Here is a 25183-nt window from a genome sequence, read left to right as displayed (position 1 = left end):
CCGGCCTTCAGGTCAGCAGTTCAGCTGGCACAAGCGTTTAACCCAGTGCACCACCGCAGCTCCTATCTTACGCTGTCCCCAACATACGAGGGTTGAATGAAAAGTAATGCCTCCACCTTCGTTATTTGGGTTTGGATGGGAATATTTTAATAAATCAAACACATAAATAATCCTTAGAATGTGCTCTTTAACTACCACTATTCCTTTTTCCACATAATCACCAGACAATTGGATACATTTCTACCAATGATGAACAAGTTTTCTGAAGCTGTCATGGAAGAAGTCAACACTCTGTTTCCACAATCAGCGTCTCACAGTTCTCTCAATGTCTTCATCAGAAGCATAATGATGTCCCTGCAGATCTTCCATTATCTGGAACAGATGGAAGACAGATGGTGCTAAATCTGGACTGTATAGAGGCTGTTGTGCGGTGGTGAGATCCAGTTTCTGAAATTTCAAGTCTGTGCGCTTTCATTTCCGGTGTCAGCATCCTGGGTACCCATCGTGCACAGATCGTCCAATAGCCAAGTAAAGCAATAATGTGACCCACACGTTCTTGTGAAATGCCAATAATGCTTGAAATTTCTCTCTGAGTGATCTAACAATCGTCCTGAATCAATCTGTCAACCTTTTGCTTGTGAAACTTGGTGGTTGCTATCACAGGACATCCAACGCTTTGGCACACAAGTCAGATGTTCCCACCTCAACATCTTTAAACTTACTCGCCCAACAACGAGTACTCACGTCAACACAATCACCATAAACAGCTTGCATTCTCTGGTGAATCTCCTTTGGAGTGACACCTTCTGCTGTCAAGAATTCATTGACTAACCGTCTGTGAAGGGTTCCATACTTTGCCCTTTAACAACACAACCACTCAATGCTAAGGCCTCCTGCCAAAATGGAACTGTAGAGGAGAGTCTACCGAATAAGCCAGTGCCTGCCATCTGTTGAGTTATGAAGGTGGAGGCATTACCTTTCATTCAACCCTCGTACATGTCTCTGATATGAATTTGCCTTGTCAGGAGCCACTAAAATATGAGGTTCTCAGACAGAGGACATGCTTTGTAGACAGAAGGTCTCAGTTTAAAAAAATATGCGTATTGAAAGAAGAAAAAGTAGTCCTTCTTGCGTAGCGACTGCCATTCAGAATAGGATATCCTGGCCTAGATGGACTATTGTTCTGGCTTGGTTAAAAGCAACAACAAAACACCCATGTTCATACATTTTCTCACTTTGTAAGCTGAAAAAAAAATCAGTAATGGCTGTTTCACAAAGTTCTCTGAAAGATACATTCCCTCCACACCCCGTCGTCTTTTCCCTGTGACCCCATCATGTAAGAATGTATAAAAGAGCACAAAGCACAAAAAGACATCTGTGTTAAGTATTATAAACAGGGGTTACAAAACAGTAACAAAAACAATCCACAGGAAACAATCGGCTACATCAAAGAGATCTCTGAAACAGGATGCCAGTCTAGCATGTGCTCACCAAATTAATTTGACATTTGGGTAGATATCCTACAGGTAAACAGCTTGCACTTTAAAAATGCTTTATATCCTTATCTACATGTTCTTAAAAGCACCACTGTCAAGACTGAAACCCACACTGGTGCAGGTAAGGCTCTATATTGCTTAGAGAAGGCACACTGGACAGTTAGGGTACTATTTGGCATCACCCCTAACACCATTATAGTCACATGAAGGGATTGGGTTTGTGTGTGTGTGTATCAGGAGCGACAGAAGAAACTGCAAGTTGCTTCTGGTGTGAGAGAATTGGCCATCTGTAAGGACGTTGCCCAGGGGACCCCCGGATGTTTGGTGTTTTACCATCCTTGTGGAAGGCTTCTCTCATGTCCCCGCATAGGGAGCTGGAGCTGACAGAGGGAGCTCAACCCGCTCTCCATGGATTCGAACCACTGACCTATTGGTCAGCAGTCCTGCCGGCACAAGGGTTTAACCCATGTGGATGAATGGGAGCCCCTCACTGGCCATAGGTTCAGAAGAGGAAAAACAGTTCCATAAAATGGAGGGTGGGCTCCCTGTGTTATTTCAAAGCCTACACAATTCTCAAATCTGAAACTCAGTACGTCGTTTTTAAGAAATAAGGTGTCCAGTGCAGCTTGTTCCAAAGTAAGATTTTTTAAAAAAGGGACATCAGGATGTTTTAAAAATATACAAATGCCCTCAAACCTAATAAACAACACTTTTAAGATTTAGTAAATATCACTTATTACATCCAAAATAGTCATGACACTACCCGTTGTTGTCTAATCTTTTAAAGGGGCAGGTGCTGATAACAAGTGGCCTAAACCCAGCAAGAATAGACTCACTGGCTAAATTGAACTCATGCAAGAGTTGCAAGCTCCCACTGGTTCACTGGGTCTTCCCTACTTGTACGTACACCACTGTTAGATGAAAAGCAATAGGCAACTTCATCACCACAGTATACTCAATGGATTGGTGGGGAATTTGCAGTCCTTTGTGTATCTGTGAATGGCCACTCCTGTCATCACTGATCAATAACCATGATGCCCAGGCTTGGTGCCAGTTAAAAAGTCCAAAATCTTCTGAAGGAGCATCATTTTCCACCCATCTTAATGGTTGGGCTTGGGCAACGACATGATGGAGAAGGTTGGCTTGAGGAGTTCTTACAGGTGACTATAATAGCATGAGGGGCAAAGACTTGCATTGAGGAATAATGTTACACAGCTTAAATTACTGGGGTAGAAAAAACAACTCCCTTCTTCTCACAGGCAAGTCAAAATGCCTTAGGGCAGTGGTCTCAACCTGTGTTTTGGCCCACAATTCCCAGAAATCCCAACCATTTTACCAGCTGTTAGGATTTCTGGGAGTTGAAGGCCAAAACATCTGGGGACCCACAGGCTGAGAACCAATGCCTTCGGGAAAGGATGAACAAAGGGCTTTTTCACACAACTGTATGCTATGATTCCACTTTAACTACAACGGTTTCATCCTATGGATGCCTGGAATTGGTATTTGAGTGCAAGGGCTTTGGAGTTCCTCTCGTGCCTCTGACTAAAGTCCTAGGATGCCATAGGACGTGATCACAGGAGTGCTATACATGTGTAATATGGAAGGGCAGCATAATTGCCTTTACAACATACTGTCATATGGAATACATCCAAAGGCACGGCGTCAAAAAAGCACCATAGGTCGGAATAAATTTAACTCTAACCAAGTTGTAGCCTTGTTAAGAATTTCAAGTTACTTCCAAGTTGTTTTAACCCTGAGTAACTCACCTAGACCAAACCAAGTATCCAACATTTAGCTACTCTAGATTAGCTGCAACCTGAAACAAGTTACCTCTTCATTTGAAAAAGTGGGGCATGACTATGGCTTTTTTGAACTCACGCAAGTGGCAACAACTGAGCGTCAGGTAAGAACAGCCGCTCTAGTATGGCCCCAAATTCCAGCATAGTTTGCAAGGCAGCTCCAGATACCCCACAGAGGAAGGTGGCCTCCTTCCTGAACTTAAATGGAAATAAATTATTATTTTTTAAACATCTCTTCCTTCCCACGATGTCGACTCAGTCACGTGTGGTAGCCTCAAGCCCTGTCTGTCAAGAGGAGGAGGGAAATGGAGCACTTTTTTGTCCATTAGAAAAAGGAATTTAGAAAAACTATAGTAGGCTAACCAAGGATATTTGCGTACAAGGCAAAAATATTCAGCACTGTGGACTGAGTCCGACTATGTCCCTGCTTAAGGCACAAGTGGAAGAAGACGACAACGATGTCAGCCCTTTCAGAGGCAGCCTCGAGGGGTGGTAAGAGGCACCGTAGAGCCAGAGTCGTAATCCAGGTCCACCGTGGTGTGAGCGTTGGCATTCAGATTGCTCAGTGAAGTGCCCGTTCCCGATTGCTGGCGGTCACGCAGGCTCTGAATGTAACTCTTTGTAGGGTGTAAAGGGGGGAGGAGAGGGAGAGAGAGACAGTCAGGTCATGAACCAAGCAAGGGGAACAACACATTTCCTGGAAACATGGGGATTTCTATCCTTTTTGAGGGGCCACTTCACGTTTATAACTTCTCCTGTCCGTTGCCACCAGTAGATCTAAAGCGGGGAGGAAAGGGCAACTCCACAAAGAAGCAACAGATGATGTGCATGACGGACTTACAACACATCACAGCTGAAATACCAAGCATGTATTATTTATCACACTACTCTTTAAGCAGTATGTATCCCAATTTAAAGTCCCCTGCAGAATTCCGGGATTTGTAGTATAGTGAGGACCAGAACCCTTTTGGATGAGAATTTGAAAGGGCTCTCCCTAAACTGCAAATCCCAGGATTCAACAGGAGGCATCTATAGGATTTAAAGTGGGATACCAACTCTTTAACAGTGTAGTGTGATAATATACACATTTGAAGAAGCACACCTTTCCTGGGCTATTTACTCACACATTCAGTCTTGCATTGTTGTCTAGCAGCAGGGAAAATTGCTATATACCCAGACGTGGGCAAACTTGGGCCCTCCCTCCAGGTGTTTTGGACTCCAACTCTCACAATTCCTAACAGCCTCAGGGCCCTTTTTCGCTTAGCGGAAAGGAGAAGAAAAGGAAAGGCCTGAGGCTGCTGGGAATTGTAAGAGATGAAGTCCAAAACACCTGGAGGGAGGGCCCAAGTTGGCCCATGCCTGGTATATATGCTGTAGATTTCAGGGACTGATCGTATTAAAGTCTGGACAGAGCCTTTTCTCAGCTCCCACTGAATTCTCCCATTCCTGCTTCTCCTGAACATTCATGCGTTCCTCCTTAGGGAGAAATTGAGCCAGATAATATATCGGGTGCATCTCCATTTTCAGTATCAGCTGAAAGGGAACATTAATATGAATGGATCCAAGCTTCACTGGTTAGACACAATATACAGAAGGGAACATTCCTTTAAATGGTTAAATTCATAATATCATAAGATGGCTTTAAGGAAGATTTAAGATAACTAAATGGCTGCTAGACATGAGGACTATGTAGTGCATTCAGAGCTTGGAAATTTTATTTTTAAAAAGTTACTCAATATAACTTAAGAGAAAAGTATTTTTGTTGTCATTATCTTTCACTCTTTAGTAGCATGTTGCCAGTTCATTCTGTTTCAATTAATTCATAAATATAAGATCCAAAGAATGTTCCACCCAAAATGTTTCAAAGCAACTCTTTAGCCAAGAAACCAAAAATAAAAGCAACACAACTCCTCTCAGTACTAAGAATGAAAGGAACAATTTATTACATCCAAGTTCTGACTGTATTGAGCATCAGAAGGAACTAAATTATTACTGAATAGAGAACATTATCTTTTTCTAAACCAAACAACGAGGACCACATATATTGCCAGTGTTAATATGAAAGAGATTTTAGAGACTAACTGAAAGAACAAAGTTGGTAATAGAAGCTTTTGCAGACTAAGTCCAAATCCTCAGATATTTTATATGAGGAAGTAAGACTCAGTCTATGAAAGCTTCACCTAAACTGCCACAGGATCCCTTTTCAAATTGATATTCCAGACTAACACAGCTATGCCTCCAAATATATTGTGACTGTGACAATACTATATAGCTTTCTGATGGTGACATTTGTGTAAATCATGAATGTTAATCAGAATTGGAAGGGTTAGAAAATAATCTAGCTGCCTTGGGAAGCAGTCAGGTCTGCCTTCTGTATCTTCAAGCTGCAAGATTCTCAATGTGGATTCAAATAGTCATTGATGATGGTTAATACAAAATGCAGTGCTTCTCATCAAGCTGCTAGATTGTTTAACCCTACCATTCCATAATATAAGCAGCAATCAGGCTACTATGGGTAGGTGGCATCCTTCCTTGACTTAAATGGAAATGCCGCTCTACAACTCCTGTATTCCTCATCATTAGACATTATGGCTAAGCTGACAACATCTGGAAGGCTGCAATTTGTTGTTTAGTCAGGAGAGTGGGGTTTGGATTCAGATTCAAGGCTTGTGGATATAATATCTGGGGTTAAAATGTCCTTTACCCTTTCCCTAACCTCAGAGCTACATGTGCTGTTGGGCTACAATTCCCATTGTTCCCAGTCCACATAGCGGATAATCAAAAATATAAAAAGAGAGATAAGAAATATATATATATAGAGAGAGAGAGGGAGAGTTAGCACTCTGTATCCACTGATTCTCTATCGATGGATTCAACAGCCCTTTAAAGGCAACCATAAAACTGATATGATCCTTGACGAAAATTAGTTTGACATCTCTGCTGTGATGTGTGGGGAATGTGTGTCCATCCAGATGTCACTGCACTACAATTTCCATCACCCCTTACTATGCTGGCTAGGGCTGATGGAAGTTGCAATCCTGCAACACCTAGAAGTCTCCATGTTCCCCATTCCTGCATTACAACTTTACAAATATTAAAGAGTTCTCTCTTGCTCAAACTTTCATTCATTTATGGCACAGTCCTTACTCCCTGTCATTGGCTAAATAAGGCAGTGGGATGGACACAAGACACAGAAGTGGAATCTGAACAACTACTCACTGGTGCGAGGACATCTCCTGCACAGCGCTTGACCGCACTAGGCTTATGTCGGTAGGATCCTTCCTGGGAACCTTGGCTCTGCCTCTTCTTGGCTTCACGTTGCCGAATCCGCAACAGCTGTAGCTGCTTCTGGCGCCGATTCAGGACCACTGGGTAAGGGAACAGGAGTGTTAAACCAGGCAGTGCCCACCCTCAAAATCCCTCAAGGAAGCAGCTGAATCCAGGACAATACTAGGAGGTAATAAGGAAGCCCCACCCTGATCCAGTGAAACACATCCTCTGTGGAAGAGACTGAGACTTTCACTTTTAATCACAGGATTCATTTTTAATTGAATCAGGTGGGGAGAAAGACAATTGCCTGTTGTTAACACTCCTCTTTTTTGTGTAAGGGAGGCTAATGTGTGTTATAACCATCCTGCTGTGTTCTGTTTCTTCAATTCCTAAAAACCTTTTAGGAGACATAAATGACAGCGGTATATTCTCCCTGTCCATTTTCAACCCACTTTCTCTCTAAGCAGATCAGGACAGTGTTTGTGTTTCTTTCCTCCACCCCATATTTAGTTTCATGGTGATCCTGAGAGTAAGTTAAGCTGAGAAGTAAAGTCTGGTCCGAGGTCACTGTGATAGAACTCCTTCTCCAAAGGTCCAACCCTTGGACTCCTGTTGTTCACCTCCCCCTTTTACCCACATGATCCCATCCCGGATCTGGTAATTGAACTGCAAAGTGATCCCTATTATTGTGGTTTTATATTGTATTGCTTTTTTATTATTTTCATTTTATTTTATCGATGTATTATTTTATGTTGTATATTTGCTTGCTTTGCTTTGATGTAATTGTTGGGCTTGGCCTCATGTAAGCCACCCCGAGTCCCCTTGCGGAGTTGATGGTGGGATATAAATAAAATTATTATTATTATTATTATTATTATTATTATTATTATCATTATTATTATTATTATTATTACTACTATTATGAGCAAAAGGTTTAAGTGATCAGTGGGTTCGATGTGGTAAAAATGGCAGATTTCAGCAATTCCTAAATGGAACTGTTTGAAGACAGTCATAGAAAAAAGAAAATAATTGCGGCAACTCAAGGCGGCTTACAAGGCAAAATTCAATGCCACAAAACACAGTACAATTTTTTTTAAGTTAACAGCAATAAAATTAAAACAACAGCAGTAAAAACATAAATCAGCAAGTCCTCAATAAAAAAAACATTGTTCAATTCCATCGTATAGAATATTCCGTTTTCCTATGTCATTAATCAATATTTGCAAATGCTTGCTCAAATAGCCATGTCTTAAGTTTTTTATCTCGAAATGTTAGGAGTGAAGAAGCCAATCTAATCTCTTTAGGGAGGGCATTCCACAGCTGAGGGGCCACCACTGAGAAGGTCCTGTCTCTCATCCCTGCCAAATGTACTTGTGACGAAGGCGGGAGCGAGAGCAGGGCCTCATCAGACGATCTTAACGTCCTCGATAGCTCGTAAGGGGGAGATGCATTCAGACAGGTAAATTGGGCCCCTTCCTCACAGCAAATAAAATCTCACATTATCTGCTTGAACTGGGATATATGGCAATGTGGACTCAGATAACCCACAACCAAGATATTGAGGGATTTTCTGCCTCGATATTCTGGGTTATATATTCTGTGTGGAAGGATATATAACACACAGGGTCCTTCCATACAGCCCTATATCCCAGAATATCAAGGCAGGAAATCCCACAATATCTGCTTTGAACTGGGTCTACGCTCAGATAATGTGGGATTTTCTGCCTTGATATTCTGGGATATAGGGCTGTGTGGAAGGGCCCACAGCTCTCTAACCCCTATTCAGATCTTCCCTGTGCCTCTGACTGTTCTCCTTATACCATCTTTTCTCTACCTTGCTCCTGTCTGACTAGTTTATATCCTTCCTTTGTCCATAGCGCCTTATTTCCCTGAAAAGACAAGGAAAACTATTTTCAGACTGCACAAGCCTTCTTCACACATGGATCCGCTTTTCTCCCTCTCTAATATTTGTCAGCGGCTTAGACTTGGAGATTTCAAAGTAGCGCACAATAACAAACCATATCACACCTCGATAACATAATAATATAAATAACTCTAATCTGCAGGCATTCGAAAATAACTTGCTTTATAGGGCGGGTTTGTTTTTTTTACTCCATTGCATTTCCTCTCCATAGGATTGTCTGTGAGTGCAGAACAAAGAGGACTCCATAATACCCCCCCAAACCCTGAGCCACAAATCAAAGACACACATCAGGTGAGATACGATTTTATGTATTCTCAGGAATACCTAATATTAATGATATCTGTGGATAATTTTAATGCATGGAATAGTCCTTGCCAAGGAACTATTCACTGCAGGCTCTCTGCAGACAACTGAAGGATATCACTTGAATGCTGCAGTAATCCTTGCTCGTAGTGATCTCTGCAAACAAATTTCCAATATGGCACCATTAGTTGGAAATCACTTGAAGATGCACAACAGCTACAACAATGTGTTGTCACCATGTTATAATTAACCTGGGCTTTCTTTGCTCGACCATGCTATGGCCAAAATAAATGTCTCTTTCCAGAAGATATGGTATCACACTTCCATGCCATATTTTTCTGATTTATTTGCACAAGCCCCAAAGATTTCCACTCACCATCTGTGTGTGAGAAGCCTTCAGCGGTCACTTTCCACTGCAGCAGGATTCCCATCAAGGCAAGAGCGGGCCAAGTTGCCAGCACGGCCCAGCCGCACCAGCAGAGCGGGGAAGAAGGAGCCAAGCGGAGGCGGTCATAGATGTGCTGCCCCATACCCAAGTTCTCCACCGCATAGTCCAAGCAGAGGGTCAGCACTGCACCCCCAAAAACAGCTGTGGAAATGACTGTGAGGGCTTTCTGCCAGCGCAACGCCAAGACAGCACCCAAAAGGGCTGAGCCCAACAGAGACCCAGCGGGGACCCAGGCGCTGGGTGGCTCATATAAAGGCTCCGTGGCCACCAGCCCAGCGGTGGCCACCAGCAAACCAAGCAGAAGCCCAGTCAGGAACAACCCAACCGAGTGCACTAGCATTGTGACTAAGCCACACAGGACCCCGATGCCCAGGGCAATGCCGGCGCTGACCTCCAGGCTCAGCTGTGTATCCAAGATGCGCTCCTTGTAGCAGAGCAAGAAGATCACGGCCGAACCGAAGAGAAGCCCAGAGAGGAACATGATAGCCTTGAAACAACGGTAGCCTGTTGATGGAGAAGGAAGAGAAGCAAAATGAGCAGAAGACCTCAAAGATGGAGTGTACAGTGTCAGTGGAAGAACAAGCTGAGGCATGGGCTACTATTGGCAAAGGGTTAAATCCTCTAACGCTCGTTATGTGGACTACATTCGTTGCTCATACTGAGAGGCTAGAGAAGCACGTTGCCAAATTCTGGCCTCTTTCTGTAATCATTCAGAACAATGGTTTCATGCAATTGGTGATGCAGACTTGTTATCATTATTCTCCTAAAACAACTGGGTATTTCATATTATCCGAAACAGATCAAGCATGAAGGACCTTGTGTTCTGGCTATAGTGTGCTATAGTGCTCTTTATTGTAATTAAAATGTGATGGAAAGGGGAATAACGTGACTTTGAAAACAAGACAACTATATTATAATAATCAGAAGTTGTAACTCTCCATGTTTCACTGCTTGGTGTTTGAATAGCAACAGTCTTAGGTTACTCTATAACAAAAACAAAGTTGTTCAAGTCTCAGATGCAGTTTTGTCTCTATCTGGTTTATTCCCTTTCATAGTTGTCTTCCATTTCCAGGATTTCCAATGTCTTTTTCATTGTTCAAGTTTGGTGTATTAACGTGTCCATGATAAGCAGAATCTACATTTGTCCAATCCAGCTGTGACCTACAGATTCTCATAAGAGCACATGTGCCCATGGACTCCTAAAAAGGTTTTCTTCTCAAACCTCCAGCCAAAATCATGTTGATATATTCCAGACTCCCCTGCTCTTGCCTCCTTCCTTGGCACAAAGTAACCATCTGCTCCACAGTTTATATGAGGCACCATAAAAGGCGTTAAGGGGCAGATCCTGCAACATATTCTTGGGTTGCATTCGAGTCACCTGTTAACTTATGGCAAACTCATGAGTTCCACAGAGTTTACCCCGAGTAAGGAAGACTCAAGGAGTGGTTTGTGCAGTTCTTTCCTCTGAATTATAGTATATAGAACTGCTCCTGTGAATCATGACCCCAAAGGGGTCTCCTTAACTCAATGACACGAAATTTTGGCAAATCTAAAAGGTTTCTGAATGCCACCTAGATATGTTAGCAACAACATGCAGTGTGTAGGTAAAGGTAAAGGTTTCCCCTTCACATTAAGTCTAGTCCTGTCTGACTCTGGGCGTTGGTGCTCATCTCCATTTCTAAGCCGAAGAGCAGGCATTGTCCGTAGATGCCTCCAAGGTCATGTGGCCAGCATGACTGCACGGAGCACTGTTACCTTCCAGCCAGGGTGGTACATATTGATCTATTCATATTTGTATGTTTTCAAACTGTTAGGTTGGCAGAAGCTGGGGCTAACAGCGGGAGCTCACCCCATCCCCTGGATTCAAACCTCTGACCTTTTGGTCAGCAAGTTCAGCAGCTCAGTGGTTTAAACTGCTGCGCCATTGGGGACCGTGTTTACAGTGTAGTTAATGCTTCAGCTGTACTTCATAAAAAGGAAAATCAGACTGTTTAGCAAGCCTTGCAAACGCTGAATTATCTCGCAAATGTCAAATTTGATTTTATATACCTGGAGTCATGAAAATATTTTCAGGCAGAAAGGGGTTCCAAGTGGAAAATGCACAAGAATTCCTGGTCTATAGCACATGATATCCATCCATTGGCAGTCTCCCATCCAAATACTAACCAGGGCTGACTGGGGCTCTCCAGAGATATCTGATTAAAAACTCATTGTGCCACCAATGGGCCCCATTGGCCAAGACTGAGAGAACTTATAGTCTGACATGTCTGAAGGGCAACAAAATTAGTGAAAATCAACAGCTAATGTGGGGAGAACAACAGCTCGAAACAAACACCCACAATGAAGAAAAATATTGCCTTTCTGCACACATATAGGCCACAATGGCGTTGTGGAATATAGTAGATTCTTGGCAGGGGGTTGGACTGGCTGACCCACAAGGTCTCTTCCAACTCTTTGATTCTAGTAGGTCTGCCCCCATGCAAGGCGGAGCCATGTACCACTCCACAACTTACTCCACAACTTAGCCTCTGAAGCCCACCTTATGGCTATTGTGTGTTGGATGTGGAGTGACATTATTGCTACATCCTTGTAACCGGATGTGAAATGATAACAACAACACTAGGAATTCTGGACAACACAAGATGCTCTCACGCTTGATGTCACCATTTGATGCCTGACTACCAGAGCATAGCCAGATGTGTCTCCTATTCTGCCCACTCCCTACAAAACATGGAACGGCTGTGTAGGGGGCTTCTTAAACTGTCCAGTAGGTTTTTCATGGAATGATTTTAGATACTGTGCCGGGAGGAATGGAATACCCACTCCTGCAACATCCAAAACTGAACATATATATGCATAAGAGAAAATTCCTCCAGCATAATAAGATTCTAGTCATATACTCTCTAACTCCTGAATATATTCATTACCATAATGCAGTGTTTCTCAACCTTCCTAATGCCTCAACCCCTTAATACAGTTCCTCATGTTGTGGTGACTCCCAACCATAACAACATTTTTGTTGCTACTTCACATCTGTCATTTTGCCTCTGTTATGAATATCTGATATGCAGGATGGATTTTTATTCACTGGACCAATTTCACAATAAGACCAAATTTGAATACTTGTAGGGTTGTGGGGGTTGATTTTGTCATTTGGGAGTTGTAGTTGCTGGGATTTATAGTTCACCTACAAACAAAGAGCATTCTGAACTCCACCGACAATGGACTTGAACCAAACTTGGCACACAGAACTCCAATGAGCAACAGAAAATACTGTGTGGATTTGGTGGGCACTGACCTTGAGTTTGGGAGTTGTAGTTCACCTACATCCAGAGAGCACTGTGAACTCAAACACTGATGGATCTGGACCAAATTTGTCACAAATGCTCAATATGCCCAAATGTGAATACTGGTGGAGTATGGGAAAACAGACCTTGACATTTGGGAGTTGTAATTGCTGGGATTTATAGTTCACCTATAATCAAAGAGCATTCTGAACCCCACCAACGATAGAATTGGGTCAAACTTCCCACACAGAAACTACATGATCAACAGAAAATACTGTGTTTTCTGATGTTTTTGGCAATGTCTTTGATAACCCCTTGCGATCACCCGCCAGGGATCCCAACTCCCAGGTTGAGGAACACTGCCATAATGGAAGAGAGACTGTAAAATTAACAAGGCAGGGAGGAGGCTCAAAATAAACCCCAGAAGAGAAATTTGGTGCAAGTGAGTTACATATCCCTTCACAAACACTGCTTCACAGACCCATAACCTCTAAGTTTGTACTCCTACCTTTATGGCAGTTCATGTTTTGAAATGTCTTTGTGTGTGGGTTCAGCCTGGCATTTACCACTGTGACTCACCCCGGTTCCCTGGGAAGGTTCACACATCTTAAATGGGACGAATGCTGGGCCACCAGCAGCTTTTTGCTCTCTATGCTGGCAAAGCTAGTGTGTGATAACAAGACAGGGAAGGCAGAGAAAGAGAAAAGGGGAGAGAACACTCGAGTGCAGCATTTCTCAACATGGGGGTCGCAATGAGGGTGTCACAGGGGTCGCCAAAGACCATCAGAAAACACATATTTCTGATGGTCTCAGGAAAACAAGTACTCTCCAGAGATAGGTGAACTACATCTCCCCTAAATCACTGTCAATTCCTCCAGCATTTTCTGTTAGTCATGAGGATTCTGTGTGGGAAGTTTGGCCCAATTCTATCATTGGTGGGGTTCAGAATGTTCTTTGATTGTAGGTGAAATATAAATCCCAGCAACTACAATTCATAAATGCCAAGGTCTGATTCCACAAACTCCACCAGTATTCACATTTGGTCACATTGAGTATTGCTGATGTTTTTTGGTCAAGATCCATCATGGTTTGAGTCCACAGTGCTCTCTAGATGAAGGTGAACTACAAATCCAAAACTCAAGGACCATGCCCATCAAACTGTTGCAGTATTTTCTGTTGGTCATGGGAGTTCTGTGTGCCCAGTTTGGTTCAATTCCATCATTGGTGGAGTTACGCTTTGATTGTAGGTGAACTCGAAATCCCAGCAACTACAACTCCCAAATGACAAAAGCAATCTCCCCTCCCCCAACCCCACCAGTATTCAAGTTTGGAGATATTGGGTATTGGGCATATTGGGTATTTGTGCCAAAATTGGTCCAGTAAATGAAAATACATCCTGCATATCAGATATTTACATGACATTCCATTAGAGTAGCAAAATTACAGTTATGAAATAGTAAGAAAAATAATGTTATGGTTGGGGGGTCACCACAACATGAGGAACTGTATTAAGGGGTCACGGCACGAGGAAGGTTGAGAAACACTGCTTCAGTGTGTGATAACAAGCCAAGGAAGGCAGAGAGAGAAAGAGAAATTAGTGCCAGAATCTCCAGAAAACCCACAGCTCTGCCAGGATCACAATGGAAAGAAGAAGAAAAAATATGGAAAAGTGCATTTCTCCTTACTTGCCTCCTTTTCTGAATGGTTGCACTTCCACTGCTCCCAATAGAAGGGAAATGAACCAGGGCCAGTCTAGGATTGAAAGGGATTCTCTCCTTTTGGACTAAAAAGCAGCTTTAGAGATGGCACAACTCACTAGATTAGGGATCTAGCAACCCACCAGAAGATCTGGACTTCCACTCCCAATATAGTTACTAAGGAAGTGTGGGAGTTGCAACCTAAGATGTTTGAAGACCCAAAGGTTCCCAGAGCAGGTGCTAGAGAATTGTATTTCAAATCATCTGTTCTTCACATCACTAGGGAATCTGCCTGTTCAGGAAATGCGGGCCTTATCATCATCCAAAGTAAGTAGGAGGCTAGGAAGGTGGAGCTGCAGAGCCTCTTGAGGACAGATGGAGGAGAGAGAAGTGAGAGTGAAAGGAGCTCACACAAGCCTCCTTTCCCCTTGACTCACCAAAGCAGCAGTAAACAACTCCAAAAATGCAGCAGAGAGCACAGACGATGCAAGGCACCACCTCATAGTGCCTGTTCGAAAGGAGGCTGCAGGGGTCCACGGCAGGCTCGCTGGGTTCGGTCGCCCCTTGGTTAAAGCCCCGGGGGTCGGAAGACAAGACCAGCGGAAGCAACGAAGTGGGATCCATGCTTAGCAGCAGGAATTCAGCTCAGCTTTCCAGAGCCATTGCAGTGGGAGAGGCAGCCTGTAAAGAGAATTTCAGTAAGGACAAAGCCCGCAACTTCTTCAACACCACCAACCACGTAAACTCACCTTTGTTTTAGGACTACAATTCTCAGAAATCTAATCGAAAGGGAAACTCTGGGAATTGCCACCCAAAGAAAGACCCCCCCATTTTTAAGCTCTGAAAAGGACTACTTTCTTTTCCCAGCTCTTCCAGGGCTGTGTCAAGGCAAGCCAGAAAGCCTTAGGGCAGCGTTTCTCAACCTGGGGGTCAGGACCCCTGAGGGGTCGCAAGGGGGTTTCAGAGAAGTCACCAAAGACCATCAGAATATATGTATTTCTGATGATCTAAGGAACCCCTTTGGTAGATAACGCTGAAGATCTCTCCGCTTGTCCTTCTCTTCGTTTTTGGAAACAGAGGCAAGGCCTCCCACCGTCCTCTCAGCCAAGGGAAAGGCTGTTTCTGGGACTCCAAGCGAGGAGGGGAGAGCAGGCATGCTTGGCGCGTGGCAGAATGTTGTGCATATGAGGGTGAGGGAGAGCATGTGAGGCTGGATGGGGCTTTCACCAGTGAGTCCCTTCAAGACATGGAGGTTCTGTGTGAGGGGTTTGGCCCAATTCTATTGCTGATGGGTTTCAGAATGCTCTCTGATTGTAGGTGAACTATAAATCCCAGTAAGTACAGGTCCCAAATGTCAGGTCTATTTTCCCCAAACTCCACCAGTGTTCACATTTCGGCATATTGAGTATTTGTGCCAAGTTTGGTCTCGATGCATCATTGTTTGAGTCCACAGTGCTCTCTGGATGGCCATGAACTACAACTCCAAAACTCAAGGTCAATGCCCACCAAACTCTTCCAATATTTTCTATTGGTCATAGGTGTTCGATGTGCCAAGTTTAGTTCAATTCCATCGCTGATGGAGTTCAAAATGCTCTTTGATTGTAGGTGAACTGTAAATCCCAACAACTAAAACTCCCAAAAGACAAAATCCCCCTCCCCCAAACCCACCAGTATTCCAATTTGGGCGTATCGGGTATTTGTGCCAAATTTGGTCCAGTGAATGAAAATAGATCCTGCATATCAGATATTTACATAATGATTCATAACAGTAGCAAAATTACAGTTATGAAGTAGCAACAAAAATAATGTTATTGTTGTGGGTCACCACAACATGAAGAACTATACTAAAGGGTTGTGGCATTAGGAAAGTTGAGAAACCTTCCTGTTAGGGAAAGTTGGGACAACATAATGAATCCTGTCCGGTCTGAAGGGTTCCCTTTTCTTGGGTGCCACTCTGGATGCTCCCCAACTCCCAATTCTGGTCGGTTCTCCTTGTGATGTTGCTCTGATTTCTCCTTTGGTGTTCAACTCCCTACCAAGTACTTCAATTACTCTGCGCCGCCCTGCATATATCCCAAGGCATGAAGTTTGTTGTCTTTCAGCATTTGATCAAGCAGATGCACCTGGCCTTAACCAAAAACCCATGTTAGAATTGAGAAAAGTTTCCTAAATGTGATCCTCAACACCTTTACCATACCTATTGGGCACTGACATTCCTGTATCTGTTTCCTGCCATCAGCCCCATCAACCTCTCCTTTGGTGGTTGACTGGTGTCAATATGATTATTATGATGCAGCTACAACCTAGACCCCAGTTGTATTGTTGCTTGGGGAGAAGATAGCACCCGAACAACTAAACGCCAGAGCCCAAAGTAATAAGCATCCAAAATCGTATCACAATAATATGAGCAAGCTTACTCAAATGGCAACTGCAAAACATGTAGTGGCAGAACTCCTCTGTTTTATTACTGTGTTTAGTAAAACATAAGACTATCTTTTCACTAAAAAATATTGTTCAAGACAGCTAAGATTACACCAATTTAAATTGGTAGCAATTTATACAAGTAGGAAGCTGAAAACTATAATAAACAAATATAAATAAATGGATGTGTTAGAACAGTTCCCTCCCGTTCCACATACTGAGCGATACAATAGATACCTGTATAAATTTAATTTACAAACAAAACTCCATAACCTACATATCATAAGGTAAAGGATTTCCCCTGGTGTTAAGTCCAGTCATGTCCAACTCTGGCAGATGGTGCTCATCTCCATTTCTAAGCTGAAGAGCCAGAGTTGTCTGTAGACACCTCCAAGGTCATGTGGCCAGCATGACCGCCAGAGTGGTAGATATTGATCTACTCAAAGTTGCATGTTTTTGAACTGCTACATTGGCAGAAGCTGGGGCTAACAGCAGGAGCTCACCCTGATTCCCGGATTCGAATCGGCAACCCTTTGGTCAGCAAGTCCAGCAGCTTAGCGGTTTAACCCACTGCGCCACCTGGGGCTACATGTTATACTTTTCTTTATTTCCCATCCTTTTTTATATTTCCCCCTTTCCTTTTATGTTATAAAACTGTGAAAATGAAATAAAACACTTGCAAGAAATGGATATTTTTGAAAATTTTCATTCTTTTCTATCTCACACCCAATTACATATAGAAGAATGGGGGGGGGGGGCTCTCCCTCTCAAAGCAGCTTCTGAACACACACATTCACTAAAACAAATGAAACAATTCTACCTGTATTCAACTAAAGCAGGTAAACTTTAGATTAAAGAATTGAAAAAAACACCTCTTTTTGTGTGTTAAGAAACAAGGAACACAGGGGAAGTTGGGGCATAACAGAAGTATGTGAAATTGAGACAATATGAAATAAAAGACAAAGCAAATATAAAAAAATCTCTTCCTAAAATGTGGGGATCTGAAAAGTGTGAGATGCAGAACAGAGGAAAGGAAGTATTTCTTCACACTGGTCATGGACTGTGACATTTCCTTTCACCAGATATAACAATGGCCACCTATTCAGCTAGCTTGAAAGGAGGCCAGGCAAATTTATGAAGGACAAGACAATCAAGAGCTCTGTGTCATGCCTGCATGTTATCTCCTGGATTAGAGATGGAAGACCTAATTTATAATACTTTGTATAACAACAAAGAACAATGATGTCCATCAAGAATGTGGAGGAGACTAATGTATAAGTCAACCTCATGTGGAGGTCAAGGACAGATTTGGGAACCAAAATTATGGATTTTGATATGATCCATGGATAAGTCAAGGGTCATTCAAAGAAAGAAGAGACAAAATACTACTTCAGGGGGCGAGACAGCCCTGACCAACACAATTTCCTCACCTAAAGATAAAGGTTTCCCTTTGACATTAATTCTAGTTATGACTAACTCTGGGGGTTGGTGCTCATCTCCATTTCTAAGCCTAAGAGCCGGCGTTGTCCATAGATGCCTCCAAGGTCATGTCGATGGCATGATTGAATGGAGCATTGTTACTTTTCCACAGAAGCAATACCTTTTGATCATTTGCAAGTTTAAAACTGAGACATTGTAAACAATGTATTTTAATGTTGAGATAAATGTTTTTAATGCTTATGTATGCATATAATAAATGCATGTCCTGGCATTGAATATTTGCCGTTTGTATGTTGTGGACCGCCCTGGGTCCATTCAGGGTGAAAAGGGCAGAATATAAATGTTTTAAATAAAATAAAATTAAATGTTTTCAAACTGCTAGATTGGCAGAAGCTGGGGCTAACAGCAGGAGCTCACCCGGTCCATGGATTCGAACCGCTGACCTTCCAATCAGCAAATTCTGCAGCTTTGCGGTTTAACCTGCTGCGCCACCACAGCCCCTTCCCCATTGAGGCATTCAAAAAAGCCAGAAGCAGAACCACAACAGAGACAATAGTTGGTGGTTAGTAATTTTTTAAAGTTCTCCTAAGATGGACTAAACTCTTGCCTTTTACAGTCAGACTATTGATGGAAAAAAGTGACTATAAGATATAAGTTATCCAGATGGAAGGCTGAGGAGGAATTATATTTGAAAGGGAAGGAAGTTACCTAACCAAGTTGACATAAGTTAAACTGTTCTGAAAATTATATAATATCAATTTTATGTATTCTCAAGAGTAAAAGACAGATGTAACAATATCCAGGTGGAACTGAAGTAAAGTACTGTGTAACAAAGAGAAAGGGACATTGACTCATGGATAAGTTGACCCATGTTTTTGGGTTTGACTCCTATTTCTAGACTTCTACAGGAATATATATATATATGGCAGTAGTAACATGACTGGGCTCCATTGAAACTGATGTAGCAGAGGATGTTCCATTCATGTACATCGTGCAGAGAGGTCAAGGCCATTCCGTGCTTTGACCTTGTGAGGAACAGATGTGCACTAGATGTGATCTTGCAGGACTGTCCTTAATGTTCATCCAAACTTACCCATCTTATTTCCAACACCTCAATCCTCTAAGCATAGCACTTCCTATTCCCTTCCCACTTCTCAAAGGTTAGGCTATTCATAAGACAAGAGCAGGAGAAAGCATGATGCTCTCCACCCCAACACAGCTCCCCCCAACAAGCCAAACCGGCTGAAATTGGCAACACAGATCAACCCCCCCCCCCCTTTCCAAATCTGGCAGTCTTCACATGAAATCCACGCCAAATCTTATTCATACATGACTTATAATCCCTCTCCTTAAATTAGAAAATGATGAAGGGGTCAGCTTTAGGGTGGGCAAGAAACACAAAGAGGTGGAAGCCCATAATTACATCTCATTTCAACAACGATTTAAAGCCTGGTCACCAGCCAGGACTTCTGGGTCTCGTTCCCAGCTCAGGAGGGGAAGGGGGAAGCCTAGAGAATTGGAGCAGGACTTACAACGAGGAGCCAGAACTTCTGGGCTCCCATCCCAGCTTCGGGGGGAAGGTATCCATCATTTTTCATATGAGCCCCATTTCAAGCTGGGAGAAAGACAAGGCAAGACGGACAGTCCAATTCCCTAGAACAAGGACTGTCAAGGGCACCCCCTTCTTGAAGAATCGCTCCCTTGTTCAGAGCATCAAAGATTAGATGAACATGAAAAATAGATTCCCCATTTCTGTGGAGATGTCATTTTCACTTGGGTCCATCCTTTTGTTTGCCTTTAATTTCTGATGTTTCCAAAGTAATTTGGAAGAGTTCGCTATTTTCCCCTGGGCAACACTTTCTGGAATCTCCAAGACAAGAGAGATTTTGGGAGCTATAGTTCAAAAATCTGGACAAGCTGTGGATTTTGATCAGAAATCAATATCGAGACAAATGGGATATTTGTCTCAGAGCAGTGGTTCTCAGCCTGTGGGTCCCCAGATGTTTTGGCCTACAACTCCCAAAAATCCCAGCCAATTTACCAGCTGTTAGGATTTCTGGGAGTTGAAGGCCAAAACATCTGGGGACCCACAGGTTGGGAACCACTGTCCCAGAGCAGCACTGAACAGCTGAGCTACACAAGGATATTGATGGGAATCTGTTTCTAATTTTGCTACAGCTGAGCTTGAAGAAGAAGAAAAAAAGTTGTGGGAATCATGCAGCACGACAAATTGGGGGCTACAGCCCAGGAACATTAGGAGGATCACATAATTCCCATCCCTGCAACATGGCCGTGAAAAAAACTTACAAAAAGTGTTCAAAGCAGTGGATTTCATTTATAAAAGAAGCCGAGGAAACCCTTGCGCCAGCAGGATTGAAGACCGACAGGTCAGAGATTCAAATTTGGGCGGAGCGTGGTTAAGCTCCCTATGTCAGCTCCAGCTCCCTAAACAGGGACATGAGAGAAGCCTCCCACAAGGATGGTAAAACATCTGTGTGTCCCCTGGGCATCGTCCTTGCAGACGGCCAATTCTCTCGCACCAGAAGCAACTTGCAGTTTCTCAAGTCATTCCTGACATGGAAATTTTTTTGCAAGATTATGAAATAGGAACAGAAACCACATCTGAGTATTTGTTGCCTGAATTAGTCTCAGATCATCAACATAGGTTTATGCAGCTTTCACTTCTACATTGTCAGTCATGGGTGTAAATCCACAAAGGCCTTAAAGTCCATTCATTTACATTATCCCATGTCCCACAGGATAGATAAAGCGAATTAATAACTAACTTATTCTTATGAAGCAATACCGAGAATGACACAATAAGTTACATAGGTTTCCTCCCAAGGAAAGAGGTTGAAATCCCCATGCCAATAGCTGTGAATCTGGAGACACGGCTGTTGGCAGAGGGACAGTTGGTTTATAGTCTACACAAGATTTAACATGACAAAATGGGGCTCAAATTTCACGTGTGGTCCCAAATTAATACAGTTTTTCCAGTAAGAAAACGTATGCTTTCCAAATTCAAGATGACCGCCTAACAAACTCAATCCTCTCTAGTCTACCCTGCCTTTAAAAGAAATGTAAACACTAGGTAATTTGAAATTTTGGGAGAGATATTGTTTTAGAAGAAAGGAATTCCAAGAGAGCAAACTAAGTTTTTTTTAAAACAATGTTTAGTTATTTGTTTGATGTGCTTTTTAACTGACTTGTTCTATTAATTGTAAGTCTAATTCTATTTTAATATATATTTATATTTTTATTATTATGTATATTATTTCTATGATGTAGGTTGTAAATTTTATCAATTTTTGGGTTGTGAGCTGCTTTGGGTCTCAATCAAGTAAGGGAAGCAGAGGATAAATAAACATAGAATCACAGAGTTGGAAGATACCTTGTGGGCTATCCAGTCCAACCCCTTGCCAAGAAGCAGAACTATCACATTCAAAGCTCTCCCAACAGATAGCCATCCAATCTCTGTTTAAAAGCCTCCAAAGAAGGAGCCTCCACCACTCTCCGGGGCAGAGAGTTCCACTGCTGAACAGCTCTCACAGTCAGGAAGTGCTTCCTAATGTTCAGGAGGATCCTCCTTTCTTGTACTTGGAAGCAAATGTTGTGCATCCTAATCTCCAGGGCGGAAGAAGTCAAGCTTGCTCCCTCCTCCCTATGACTTCCTCTCACATATTTATACATAGCTATCATGTCTCCTCTCTGCCTTCTCTTCTTCAGGCTAAAAAATGCCCAGCTCTTTAAGCATCTCCTCATAGGGCTTGTTCTCCAGACCCTTGATTCTCTGAACACATTCCAGCTTGTCAACATCTCCTTTCAACTGTGGTGCCCAAACCGGACACAGTGTGATTCCAGGTGTGGTCTAACCAAGGCAGAATAGAGGAGTAGAATAACTTCCCTGAACTAACTCCACTGTCAGTCCTTATATGAGACTTCCCAGCTGGCATGTTACGGGCTCCCTTGCCCCCAAAAGCATTATGGAGGGCAGCCTTCCCCTCCGGAATATGCAGCTGAACCAACTGGTTCCCAGTCCCCAGCTACTGCTGTGTGTGTGTACAATGGATGGACATTTAATATATATGCAATAAGGGCTCCAGCAATGTTTCTGGCTCCGCTGCCCCCTCCTCCCTGGCTTGGATCCCAGACAGGAAAGCAGGACTGTTGTTCAATGGAAATATTCCCTTTGGGACCAGAGGGCTAGAATCAGTTGAAAATACTGTGATTAAATAGCTTGGTTGGAGGGAGGGGAGGAATAGGCACAGCTGGGAATCTGGGCAGGGTGTGTGTGCGCGTGTGGGTGGGTGGGAGAGAGAGAGATCAGTTGTTAACCAAGTTGTATATACATCAATAAAACAAAGCCCCACCAAGAGGGGATTCTTTTCCAAGGAGAGCATGTTTTATAACATGATGCAATATAGCTGCATGTGCCTTGCTGTTTTATTCGACTTTGATATTAAACTCTCACTTGATGGAAACTCAGAGAGAGGCGCATCTACACTGTAGAAAAGCCATGGGCAAACTTTGGCCCTCCAGGTGTTTTGGACTTCAACTCCCACAGTTCAGTGGGAGTTGAAGTCCAAAACACCTGGAGGGCCAAAGTTTGCCCATGACTGCTGTAGAATGAATGCAGATTGACTTCACTTTAACTGCCAGGGCTCACCAATATGAGATCCGAGCAGTTGTCATTTGGGCAGATTATTTATTGATTTATATTTATACACACACACATACATATATGTATATATATACACACACACACACAAAATATACTTTAGATTATTATAAATACTATATATATATATATATATATATATATATATCTCCCATGTCATTTTAGCAAGTCTTTTGCCTTCTCTACCAGAGAATAAATAATAATTATATATTATATTATTATTTATATTATATATATACTACAAATTATAGATTATTATAAATAGTATAATGTCACACATCCCATTTCATTTTAGGAAATCTTTTGCCTTCTCTGCCAGAGAATAAATAATTATTATATTATATATTATGTTATTATTTATATTATTATATATTACAAATTATAGATTATAAATATTATAATATTATATAAATATGATATATATATTTTAGCAAGTCTTTTACATTCTCTGCCCCAGAATGAATAAATATATTATATATTATAATATTATTAATTGTATATTACAAATTATAGATTATTATCAATATTATAATATTATATAAATATTTTATATATGTCATTTTAGCAAGTCTTCTGCCTTCTCTGCCAGAGAATAAATAATAATAATATTATATATTATATTATTTTTATATTATATATATATTACAAATTATAGATTATTATCAATATAATATTATATATATATATATATATATATACACATCACATGTCATTTGAGCAAGTTTTCTGCCTTCTCGGCAGAGAACAAATAATAAAAATTATATATTATATATTATATTATTATTTATATTCTTAATAATAATATATTATTATACATAACAGATTATTACAATTATTATATTATATTATATATATACCATGTCATTTTAGCATTACTTATAATTTTGGGCTTGTCACTTGTAAGCCGCCCTGAGTCCCTTAGGGGAGATGATTGGCGGGGTACAAAAATAATTATTATTATTATAATTATTGTAATTATTATTAGCAAGTCTTCTGCCTTCTCTGCAGAGAATTAATAATAATAAATTATATATTATACATTTATGATTAGTATTATTTATTCTATGGCAGAGAAGGCGAAAGACTTGCTAAAACGACAGGGTTGCAAAGTATGGAGGCATAGCAATCGAAGTGAGGTCAAACTGCGTTAATTCTGCAGTGCAGATGCACCCCAGGAGATGAGAAATATGCCCCTTATCCTACCCTCCGATCTACACCAACTGTATAGATCTGTCCTTTCCCCCGATGCAAACTTTGCAAAGGAATATTCTTGCAAGCTGGGCATATACAAAGAGGTTTCCGCATCTGTTTACATTGTAGGATGAAAGCAGACAGGAATGGGATGAGGAAAGCTGCAATTTGGGGAGGTTTGGGCACTCTTTAGCAGGAAAGACCTTGCAACTCTACATCTCCCTAGCCTTTATGCACCCTATAAACCAGGCATGGGCAAACTTGGGCCCTCCAGGTGTTTTGGACTCCAACTCCCACAATTCCTAACAGCCTACCGGCTATTAGGAATTGTGGGAGTTGGAGTCCAAAACACCTGGAGGGCCCAAGTTTGCCCCTGCGTGCTCTAAAAGCCAAGGCAACCCGGACCTAAGGAAAAAGAAGAAGCAAAACAAAACTTACCAGCTCAGGAAAGAGTTTCCGGCGCCGCTGCAAAAGCAACATCCTTCCTCCCACTCTGGACACGATGCAGCGTGTCAATCGAGATGGCAAATCAGAAGAATGGAGAGTCAAAGACCCGTTTCCCCCGCGGGGAAGGGAAGCAAGACCCTCTCGGTCAGCTCTCTCTCTCTCTCCCCTCCGACAGCTGGAGAGTGAGCTCAGCCAGTCCTGGGCGGGAAAGAAGAGAAGGGAGAAGGGGGGGGGGGATCCCGGGCAGAGAGAAAAGGGGGCGACGAAAAGGAGGGAAAGGGGGGGGGCTTCAATCTCTCTCTTCTTCCTTTTTGCAACGGTCTGTGGCAGCAGGTCTCCAAAGCAGGACCGTTTCCCAAGCCCTGCCCTTTCTCTCTCTCTGTCTCTGCCTCCCCCCCTCCCCCCGCAAGAGGGGGGTTTGGTTTCTCCCATTCGGAGATAATTGCTCGATTGTCTTGCAGAGAAAGGAGCGATTTAGGCTCCCCGGGAGGGGAAAGCGTCCTTGCTGGGTCCAAGCCTCTCTTGCTTCAGGGAGAGGAGTTTGGAGACCCGTGTCTCCAGCAGGCTGGCTCTCTGCTGGAGACATGGGTTCAAATGACAGGGAAAGAGATTCCACCTCAACATTAGGAAGAACTTCCTGACTGTGAGAGCTGTTCACCAGTGGAACTCTCTGCCCAGAAGTGTGGTGGAGGCTCCTTTTTTGGAGGCTGCGTGGCCATCTGTCGGGAGGGCTTTGATTGTTCTGTGTGGTTGGACTGGATGTCCCTTATGGTCTCTTCTGT

General features: G+C 42.5%; 1 protein-coding gene across 1 annotated transcript; it reads right to left on the bottom strand.

Annotated features, from left to right (window-relative positions):
* Nucleotides 1-1374: 1374 nt before the first annotated feature.
* On the bottom strand, nucleotides 1375-24953 carry LOC132768214 (transmembrane protein 198-like). The gene is made up of 5 exons (XM_060763904.2): nucleotides 24393-24953; nucleotides 14662-14905; nucleotides 9169-9744; nucleotides 6515-6663; nucleotides 1375-3912 (listed from the first exon to the last, which is right to left on the bottom strand). The coding sequence occupies exons 2-5, from the start codon at nucleotides 14846-14848 to the stop codon at nucleotides 3766-3768; spliced, it is 1059 nt and encodes a 352-aa protein (XP_060619887.2). The 5' UTR covers nucleotides 14849-14905; nucleotides 24393-24953; the 3' UTR covers nucleotides 1375-3765.
* Between the last annotated feature and the right edge of the window lie 230 nt (nucleotides 24954-25183).

Source organism: Anolis sagrei, chromosome 2 (genome assembly GCF_037176765.1).
Source record: "Anolis sagrei isolate rAnoSag1 chromosome 2, rAnoSag1.mat, whole genome shotgun sequence".
Classification (NCBI taxonomy): domain Eukaryota; kingdom Metazoa; phylum Chordata; class Lepidosauria; order Squamata; family Dactyloidae; genus Anolis; species Anolis sagrei.
The sequence above is the reverse complement of the archived record's forward strand: the minus strand, read 5'-3'. Positions and strand labels throughout refer to the sequence as shown.